General features: G+C 39.1%; 1 protein-coding gene across 3 annotated transcripts; it reads right to left on the minus strand.

Annotated features, from left to right (window-relative positions):
- Positions 1–775: 775 nt before the first annotated feature.
- LOC135163562 (major facilitator superfamily domain-containing protein 6) lies at positions 776–8,999 on the minus strand. Of its 3 annotated transcripts, none has more exons than XM_064123095.1 (10): positions 8,314–8,999; positions 6,787–7,318; positions 6,217–6,621; positions 5,795–6,142; positions 5,312–5,443; positions 4,810–5,079; positions 4,002–4,260; positions 3,036–3,326; positions 2,777–2,845; positions 776–2,427 (listed from the first exon to the last, which is right to left on the minus strand). In XM_064123095.1, the coding sequence occupies exons 1-10, from the start codon at positions 8,715–8,717 to the stop codon at positions 2,417–2,419; spliced, it is 2,721 nt and encodes a 906-aa protein (XP_063979165.1). In that variant the 5' UTR covers positions 8,718–8,999; the 3' UTR covers positions 776–2,416. The 3 variants fall into 3 exon arrangements, with proteins under 3 accessions (XP_063979165.1, XP_063979163.1, XP_063979164.1); XM_064123093.1 differs by having other exon boundaries at positions 2,730–2,845; positions 8,314–8,977; XM_064123094.1 differs by having other exon boundaries at positions 2,730–2,845; positions 6,787–7,297; positions 8,314–8,957.
- Between the last annotated feature and the right edge of the window lie 1,798 nt (positions 9,000–10,797).

Raw genomic sequence — 10,797 nt, forward strand, 5'->3', positions numbered from 1 at the left:
TGATAGCGAGTGCATGATGATCGCGTGATGCTTAGCTTGAACCATGGAAATGATCAAAAACTTTCACCAAAAAATTAGCGGGAAAAATACTGAAGGGTTGCAAATAAGATAGCAAAGCAGCATGAGATATTCCATAGCATTTTCATTATTCATATTTTTCATAATCGCAACGTCTGAATACATTGTCTCGCGATAATTTTTGCAACAGAGTATCTCTGATAACAATTTCTATTTGGCTAAAGGAGTGATAGAGATATGCGTTGTCACACCTCGCAATATTCGTATCATCTCTGGTTTTCCGTTTTTTTTCATTGTTTTTAAAAACATCCCAACAATGGAAGTAATGCGAGATGCAACGACTTATCTCCCATCTATGTTGAGGAGCAGCTTAATACTATCTGATATGTATTGATCGTTTTTTTTTCGAGAGTGCGTGTGGGTGGATTTTCTATATAAAATTCTTTGTGACCCAAATTTTAGCCCTGAGAAGCACTAACGAAACAGTCATGATTGAGTTACAAAAATAAGTCGTCAGCAAGACTTAATGGGGCAGAAATTCTTTCAACGTAAAGGTCAGATGATGTGTAATTAAAATCGTATGAAATAGTTGATGAAATGATACAGAAAACAAATAAACGTAACGAGAAATTAGAGATCAGCTACCCATTGGGTATTTCCAAGCCTGATGATTGTGAAGATGCCAGTGATAACTCGATTAAAGTGATCAACTTGTCAATATTAATCGTGAAAAAGCGAAAAATTAATCATTTCCATCTACAACCCAAATTTCGATAATTTATATTCAAACTTCATGACACAAAATTCATACAAGTGTCCATGACGTCGCGTCGTATTGTTTCAACCATTAATACTTCTTAATACTTAATCGTTAATTGGAAAACAAAATGTTTTCACGACTAAAGAACAGTTTGAGATAGGTACAATTCATTTAGATTTTTTTTTCAAGTATTTTTTGTGCCTCGTGAGGATAGAAGGCTGGCTGATACATTAGCCTCTTTACAATCTCAACGAAATGAACATAGACTTGGGACAAAACACATTTTCATTGATCAATTATCAATAGGTAATAGGCTTAGGTCTAGGCTCTAATCGTACAATATTTATAATATATTCTCTTACATAATTTTACGGTTGTTTTTTTTTCAATCAAGAATATCTAGGCAAATTCAACGGAAAACAATTATTCTGCTTCGGAGTTCTCGCAAATTCAATAATTATTTACAAATTTGCATTACGTTGTCGTCATCTCACTGGGAAAACTCGAGGGGATTTTAAAGTCAACAGTTAAAAATACAAGTTTTTCGAGATGGTGATATTTAATTGAAATATGAGAAAATGGAGACTCATGCCGATTTTATAAATCATTTGGTGTTGGCTTTTCAATGGATGGCTTAACTTCGTTAGATTCGTCACTGGGGACTGATATACCAGTGAATTTTTTCATCAGATTATTTTTAAGTTTATCTCGGACAACGGAATGACGTACGAATGAGGTGATATGATGGACGAACTGACAGACAATTGAACGAGATTAGAAATCTACGGATAGTCAAGTGATAGATCTTCTCTCGTCCAAGATAGATCTTCTACAATTATCAATTTTTATCTGTAGAAATAATGTCCTAAAAAAGTAATAACCATGCCAGTGATGAATAGTTGGAGCAAACACAATACAAAACATTCACATGAATGCAGAGCTTTCATTTCACCTGAACACTCAACCCTCTCCACCTCGGAAAATAAAATACTATTCAATCAGGAATATAAAGCTTCTTAACTTCAAAATAAATAAATATTCTCAGTCGTACGCTTAATTCAACAATATTACATTTCATGTATTATCTTCGTTTCTGTTTCCTCCATAATGACTAGACAAATTAGACTGCAATCACCTCAGAGGTGTTATCTTGATGAATTTTTCTTTAAATTATTTTTAAACTCATCTGAGGCAACCGACTGATATACTCGGTGATGTGATACGTGTACTGACGGATAAATGAACCAGACTATGAACCTCAAGATGGTCAAGTGATCCATCCTCCTCCTTTCGTTCTTTGTTCATCCATCACTTAATTAAAAAATCGTCCAGCTGTTTATTGTATGCTCTCATTTTCCTTCTGAGGAAATAAAATACTCTTCAATGAAGAATATAGAGCTTCTTAATTCCAGAACAAATAGACATTCTCCATCATACTCTTCATTCAAGAATATTTTATTTCATGAATCATCTCTTCGTTACTTCGCCCTCGTTAATGACTAGACAAATGCAACTGCGAATTGGCAGTTTTGTTACCAATCGTAGTCATGCTGATGGAATGGATTGGTGCAAGGCTGCTGGGCATGAAGATGAGTTACCACTGGTGGTGGTTTCAGGTCGTACTCCCTACCGACCACTTCACTGTAAGTCTGTAATGATAAAATTCGGAATTATCCGACGAAATGCCTCTCGTAATTCCTCCGAACTTCGTAAAAATCAATGAAGTACCCAGTAACACTCATTGATGATATAAAATTAATGGGATCAAGGTAGAGGACGGAGTCTACCTCGTTCGAAGTTCGAAGCATTTTTTGACCTTTTCCATTGTCAATCTTTCTCGCAATCTCATTCTCATCTCTCTTATTACATTATTGCTATTTATCGATTAATTCGAAGATGTGGTTTCAGCCACTTGGTTCGTATGCGTTCGAATTTTCGAGCTTTATTGTACCTGGAAGCTCCTACGAATGAATTCGTCCTCTCCTTTACCGCTCATACCATAATTGTAACCACCTCCACCGCTACCACCACCGCCACCGCTCAAGAACGGATTATTCGAATTTCCTCCTGCAAATATTTAAGAATAAAATTTCAGCAAGTGAACAATTGATTTTTTTTCAATCACGATCGACCATTGTTGACAGTAAATTAGTAACATGTTCCGAAAGGTTTGCTTTATGGAATGAGTCTCTTAATCCACATAAAAAAAATCTCCAGTAGGAAAAGAGATAAAAACTACTGTAATGAGTGTATTCACCTCCGTTGCCCCCTGGAACATTGAGATTTCCCCCAGTAGTCTGATAAGTAGCTCCATAACCAGGCTCTTGTGCAAGCTCGTGAAGCCTACTTGAACTTAATGCCCGTGGGATAGCATTACTTGGTACACCGTGTGGAGCAAGATGAGTTGCCTCAGCCACTTGATGGGGATCCTCAGTCTGCGGTAAATCCGCAACGAATCCAGTATCTTTTCTGTAGAAATTTATGAAGATGAAGCCTGCTAAAACGACTGCGCAGAGGAGGCCATATCCACGGAACGTTGCAGTACTTCCTGAAAATATAAAATCAATGATTTCCATTAATGCAAATTAGCCGCAACACCGATATTCGCGGCTGGGTGAATATTTTCTAAATCAATAATTCTCTTTCCATAACTGCCCTTTATAAGCAAGTAAAAGTCACTGAGAAAATTTTTTATTGCAAGTTTTTTTTCCACAGGATAAATCCTGAAAGTACTTTTAAACTTTAATTCAAGTTGCTTTTCCCTTTTTTGTAGGACCCTGGTTCTAATTTTTTCTTCTTTATTTATTTTTATCGCGGACAGTTTTTCAGAACAATCATGAAACCCCTGATGGGGGGTTTATTTAATGGTCTTCTTTATTACTTTCTGAAAATATAAAGTCGATAATTCTGTCATGACACAATGCCATTCAGAGGAAAACTTTTGTTTCAAGTTTCAGTCTCGAGGTACTTTAAACTTCGATCAAAGTTACAATGAATTTCAACTTCTTTTGTTTATGTAAACAAATAATTGTAACTCTTTTTCGCGGTGCACCGACGGAAATATTGAGGCGACCGTTTAATTTATGAGAAGGGGGAATATTTTTTAGAATCAATTATTCCGTTACGTCCGGCAATTAATTTCCTCCGCCTCTGGTTCAAAGACTGGGACTCATTAATTATTAATGAGTGAATGAGAAGAGGCTTCATTAGTATGGGCACTCACCGTAGCTCGCAACGAACATTCCCCCAATCACCGCCCCACATCCCCTCCCAAGACCGTGATGAAGCCCCTGGAGAACCCCTTGGGCACTCGATCGCAACTGCGGGGGTGTGTTGTGAGCGATGTAACTGCAGCATGCAGCCCAGACGGCGGCGTGAGTGATCCCTTGGATGAATTCGAAGGGTAGGACCCACCATGGGTTCTTCAGATATGATATGTAGAGGAAGCGAAGGATATTGCCGCCTAGGCCCAAGCAAAGAACCTGAAGAAAAAATTTTTTATTTCCTCAAACACTCCTGGAATTATTAAATACCATTGACAGGATAGAGGATACGTCTTCGAACTGCGAAATTACAGTTTTTTATTAACGATTTTCCGAACAAGGGATTTTCCAAATTAAAATCCCCTGATGGGGTGATAAACCTCAAAAGGATTTAACGCTGTGCAACATTGAAATGGAATCATTTGCCGAAGTGGAAAATCTGAGCAATCAAATTTAATTGAGAAATCACGTCAAATTTAATTCATTGAATTTGCAAATCTGTTTTGAGTCGCTTTTGTGGGTATTTATTTCTCTTTTTATCACGTTGTTCGGACTATTCATCATTTGTTAGCATTGTCCACTGGATTACCACGGATTTTAATTAATCCTTCAATTATTAATTGATGGATTATTCAGGGGTAATGGTGATGGTATTTTTTATTTCTCTCGCGGAATAAAATAAATAACAAGTCCACATTGACGTGGTTCGATTTATCGGGGGAATTTTTTATCGATTTATCTTCTATCCCTCGTTGACTTATCGTTTACCTTAACATGACCGAATTCTCCAATTAATCTGAAGCTGAAGAAATACGCGAATATTTCCGAAATGTGATTGATCACAGAGGCGACTCCGAATAATGTGGGTGATCCTCCGTAATCCTGGAGATGCCAGAAGAGAAAAGTGAAGATAAGGCCTATGCCAAAGCCCATGAACCAAGCGACAAACAGGAATGAAGCGCATTTGAGGTCCTTGAATTGCTTCAGTACCGTCACCCACTCGGGTATCTCCCTCGTTGTCTGGGCAAACATCTTTGTCTGGAACAATCGATTGATATTACGAATTCGCGTTTTACCTGAGAATTTAGATACGAATTTTTCAAAATTAATTTCTACGTTTTTTTATGAAAAGCAATCACAAGTGCCTTCACCAAATTTGAGTATTTTGTCAGTTTTATCAGTGAAAAAATAATGCCACAATCAGTTCAGACGATAAAATCGTAATTACGTCTTCATAAATTATTTAGTTTTCTACTGGATTGACGCTTACTTTGCCCTCGGGGGGTGGAACTACGGGGGGTGCTGCCGACGAGTCTTGCAATCCTGGGAGATTCAACTGCTGAGATAATTCCGACTGCAGTTGCTCTTCTCTTGTTGGCTCTGCAGGGGGTTTCACAACTTCCTGGAGATGAATGAAAAATTAAAATTCTCAGAGAATTATTTATCTGGAGTTCCTCCAGTCGTGTCTACAATAAGTGGTTTATCATTGAAAAATTCATAAATTACGGTTTTTGCTTCAGCAAAAGTATTTTCATTGCGTAAAATAAAAGGTTCATTGATTGAAAATTTTATTTTCATCTGAATGAAAATCAAATTCACGTTCGAATTAACACTTTAGCGTTCAATTGGTTTCACTAAAATCGATTTACCTCTATTAGTGAAGGATAATGGATTATAACGACGCGATAAAATAATGAATAACAATGAACGAGATATGAAAAACTTCATTGAAAAATCAAAAAGATTTTCTCACCGGTTGTGGAGCTATGAAGTCGTATTTGAAATTGATCTGAGTAGCGGTGATCAAAGCCGCCCCCATCAAAACACTGAACGTAGCGAAGCAAATGGTATAATTCTTCTCCCTGGGATCGGGGGTGCAGGGATGATCAGGAAAGAACGTGCTGTGATCAAGGACGATTCCAACGAAGAACATGGCAACACCCCATCCTAAACTACCGAACATTCTCTGGTGACCGTATCTGTCGGCATCCTCACCGAGAAGAGTGATAACTGCCGAATCGGCCAGGGTTATCGCCGGAGCCGAGAAAAATTCTCCCACGATCACCAGAAGAAGTAACAGAAAAAAGGTCTTTTGGATGTCCTGAAACCAAGGGCGTTACGAATTGAGAAAATTCTTATTTTGAAAACTTCGCGAATAAATTCTTCAGAACTCACTCCGAGTCGGTAAACGATGGAGCTGAAAGCCGGTTTGACCCAGTCACTGTTCTCCTTGGGATCGTAATTCTTCGCATTCCTGACAGACACTGGACTCTTGCCGTGATGATTTGGATAGACGAATTTCATGCTTCTCCTCTTGCGGATGAGGGGCACGTCGACCTCCTCCACGTCAGCGTCATCTTCGAACTCCTCAATCTCGATATCGTCTTGTTCTTCCGCAGACATGAGTCGACGTCCCGTGTCATCAACCCGGGTGATGCCTTCCTGTCCGGGGTTTGCGAAGAGCTCGTCGTGGAGGTCCACTGAGCGTTTGGCCATTACTTTGGCACGAGGAGCCTTTGATCGCAATTTTGTTCGCGTGTGCGCCTTCTTCGGAGGTCTTGTTCCGTCGAGAGGTTCATTCTGATACAAAAAAAAATAAAATTCCGACTGGGATCAAACAGGAATAAAATTCTCGAGGAGAAATTATCGGTGTAAATTTCAGATTTGGGATTGTTCCCCTCTCTATCAAATTTATTTTTAATTAACTTTAATTGGACTCGAAAAATTTGGCCGAATTAAACTCACTCTGAGAAACCTCTTGTACTCCAGAACATCGGCAGGACGATTGGACTTGGCGATAGTTCCAAAATCAATTGCCTTAGTCGCAGGATCATCCGCAACACCCCCCTCAGGGACAAACTGCTTGTACTTAAGATCAGTGGTATCCGCCTGTCTCCTGACCCTTTTGCTTTTCAACCGATGCTCCGTCCGGCGCCTGGAGACTTCATTTCCCGTTAAATCATAATAACTCCTCCCACTTTTTTCATCAGCGTAGTCCGTGTCCCTTCTCATCCTCCCGAATACGACGTTGGCGGCGACCTCCAGATCCTCGTCATTGCTGTCCTGGGGCTGGTAAAAATCATCGAGATCAACGTATCGTTTGCTCCGAGTGCCGGTTTTGGGGACTGCGAGCCACTCGCTGTTGTTGCTCCACTCCATACAGGTGGTGGGTGGTGGTTGGGCAAAGCCAATGGGCAGGGTGAAGATTATCCAGCAGGAGAGCGACGCGAGGAGAATAATCTTGCCTTTCTGCCATCTGAAAATTTTTGATGGTCCTCTGGTCGGGCCCAAAGAACATGGTTCTCTACTTCTACTCGATACTCTACATCTATTTGTCGGCGTGCTCAGCGCTAAAGCGTCATGAGAAGAAATGTCTTTTGCAAATATAGAGCAACAAATGGCAGAAACATGATAGTTGTCTAATATATAAAAGCGAAAGAAAGGAAAAAAAATTGACATTGCAAAATATTTAATGAAAAAAAATAATATAAAAAGATAAAATTAATGCTTTGGCGGTTTTGTCTTAAAAATTGCGCAAAATGTTGCTGCCTTCCTAATTAGTCGTGCGTAATTTTTTCTAAGACTGCGGTCCGTGCTGAATACGTGTGCTACAAGCGAGTGAACTACTTTTCCTATTTATGTTGTTCTTAATTTTTTTTTTGGTCAGAAGAATATTATTTTTATCGTGAAGACGAGGGGATTGACGACCGCGCAGCCGGCCGGGATTTCGCGAAGCTCTCTCTAATGGTCGTAATGAAACGTCATGCTTATCATTATTTTAACACACTCAGCAGTGATACTTTGGTCAAATGATCAAGACCTTCATAGCTAAGCATAGTGATTGCCATTTCCGGTTAGGCCATGCGTCAGACCTGTCTATTTTATGAGATAAAATTTGCCAATTGAATTTCTCTGAATTAGATATTTATATGATAGAGCCCCTCGAGTCACTGAATTATTTAAAACAATTCTCATGGATTTTACTGTAATTATGAACGATCTCCCACCGGATTTGTCCACTTTTGGCTTCATGATAAATTCAAAAATAATTGATTTCTGTCCGAAAATAACTGCTATCAGTGACTGTCAAAAATTTTATTCACTTCTTTCGACTTCGAAAAATGTGAATCATTATTTTCAACCAGACCCCCAGTCAGTCAATGGTACACAAAAATATTCAGTTCAATTCGTCAACCCAAATCCACCTTTCTATATTTGCGGAGCAATCGATTTCTTCCCAGAAAAAAAGCAGCATTACAAGTGGCCACTCACCTGTCAGCCAAGGAGCCCCAGAAGGGTGCGCTAAGAAATTCAACGAAGGGCCTCAACCCAATGAGAAGCCCACATTGTCCAGCATTCATGCCCATCTGCTTGAAGTACACCCCCATGAGTGGAAAGAGGGATCCAAAAGCCGAGTAGAAGAACAAGTAGAACGTCTTCACAGTGAGTAACTCCATGTCAACAGTTCCAAAAAAATATTCAATTATATCACTCTTTCCTCGTATCTTGTGGGTAGCCTCCTTGGGCTGACCATAGATCGTTGGATCCACTTCACCCTCGGCCATGGGATCGACCTTGGGCCGTGCACCAGGTGGATTGGGAAGATTTCTTCCTCCACCCTGGGCACCCGATGCATTGGCACCGTAATCATAATCCTCGTGTCCATAATTTTGCATTATTACGATTGAAAATCACTTCACTGCAATTTTTCCCTGGAATTATCGGGATCCCGGAGGGAAAGTTAGTCTCGATTTAAAAACAATTTTGTTTTATATCTCCAGGAAACTCAAATTTTAACCAAAAAAATAGCACCTTCACACTATTCTTACGACCTCGTACCTCCAAGCAATCCCTTTAGCTTGTTGTGTCAAATCGATGACCGAGCGTGCACCTTCTCTTCTACTTTTCACGTATGAAATCGATAGACGCTTCACTGCGCCGACTCCAAACTCTATACCCCATTTCCTTTTCAACCCCTCGGCGGGGCTGGAGGGCTCCTGAGTGTTCGACCTCTACTACTGTTGTCACTGCGAATATCTCCAGCCATTAACCAATGGTTAAGGGACAGAGGAGGACAGGGGAGAGCATTGTGGAGGCACAAGTCTGATAATTTCCTGAAGGGTTTTGTGTTCCCGAATTCCGGAAACGGATGCGTTGGGAAAATTGTCACTGTTTCCAACGGAGTGATATTGACGGGCTTTCGTACTCGGGTGATTTATTAATTGAGTTACAATTTGCAATTTCACTCTGTCATAATTTTGCTGATAATTTTCGCAATCCATTTTATACAGTCACCGGTTATTTATCATCAATTTATTGATTGATATCCTGTGTCTGTACTTTTGATAATTAGATTTTTCATGAATAATCGAAATGATCGAAATAAAAAATTGATTGCTTCGAAATTAAATTATTTTATTGATTTATACTTTGGGACGAACGTAAGATTTTTAATTACTTCAGAAATATTAATAATTAATAAATAGATGAAACATTATGGTAATGATAAGTGAGAATTCGTAATAATGACATTATTAGTATCGTGCAACATCTTCATTGGGACTTTGCATTTTCACATTTCCCTCGTCCTCTTATCCCGACGCCTGTCACGCTTTCGTTTGACGTCATCGACAATTTACACTTCCATTGACCCCGATTGAGATTACAATGTTCTCTCGAATAATCGGTGGAATAGTATTACCGGTGATTGTTATTTTCCAACGGCTCCGGCTCCCGATGGCCAATATTTTCATTTCACATTTCACGCTGTTGGATAATGCAATATCAATTATTTCAATTAACACTCCGGCAAATTCTACAATATTATCCAGGGGTCACACCTTCGTTGCCAACTTGAACGCAAGTGAGGCCATTCCAATTGGTAACGATCAATACAGTTGATAAAATAGTTGAGATCAAACTCGTGTGATCGTGAATTTTTCCATCAGTTAGAATTTTTCAAAGTTTATCTGGTCTTTTTGTTCATTTGCCTGACATTGAGAATGTATGAATGGTCATGTGGACATCCAATCGTTGGTAGTTCTGATTCTACATAGATAAGGACAATTATCGTGTGAAATAAGACAATTATCGTGTGAAATATTGTGGGAATTACGGGCCATTCTTCATAAACAATAGCAAAACTTGAGACAATGTCATCAGAGACAACGGGGCGTATTCTCAGTTTCCTCGCAGCTGTTGTTCTCACTAGCAATATCAACTTCCTAGGAAATAGTTAATTCACTGAGATGCGGTTTTATTCCTTCAGGAAAAATAGATCACTTCAATAATTGTTATCGTCGATAATTTTCGAGATAATTCAGGGAATACTGCGAAGAATTTATCAAACATAAAAAAATACAAATGTATTCTCCATTAATTTCTCACACAATGAAACTCCTCTGTTCGATTATTCACTTTATCCAAATCTAATCATCTCGATTTTTTTACATTCTCCTCTGCTCTCTGCCTCGCAAAAATATAATCGGAATGCAACAGCTGATTCAACAAGTGATTCATCCGATCTCGACAATTGCTGCACCGAGAAGAGATCGACGAACAATTATCATTTCATCGCCCCAGTGTTTGCTAAACAAGAGCTTCCCCAAACAATAGTGATATAAATATGATTATTCGAGCAGCACGTGCAGCATTCGTGTCTCAGCCCAAGAGTACGGATGAAAAAAGAGTAGAAAATTTTTGTTAATAAATAACTTTATTGGCTCATGGTGACATGACGGTCCATCGACATGAGTA

This window comes from Diachasmimorpha longicaudata, chromosome 6 (assembly GCF_034640455.1).
Source record: "Diachasmimorpha longicaudata isolate KC_UGA_2023 chromosome 6, iyDiaLong2, whole genome shotgun sequence".
Taxonomy (NCBI): Eukaryota; Metazoa; Arthropoda; class Insecta; order Hymenoptera; family Braconidae; genus Diachasmimorpha; species Diachasmimorpha longicaudata.

Excerpts from the sequence above, each read along its gene's own strand:
- LOC135163562 (XM_064123093.1), bottom strand. The coding sequence starts at position 8,717 with ATGCAAAATTATGGACACGAGGATTATGATTACGGTGCCAATGCATCG. Across the intron at positions 5,444-5,794 it reads ACTTCATAGCTCCACAACCG|GAAGTTGTGAAACCCCCTGC; the intron begins GTGAGAAAATCT and ends ATTCATCTCCAG. Across the intron at positions 4,261-4,809 it reads GAGAATTCGGTCATGTTAAG|GTTCTTTGCTTGGGCCTAGG; the intron begins GTAAACGATAAG and ends TTTTTTCTTCAG.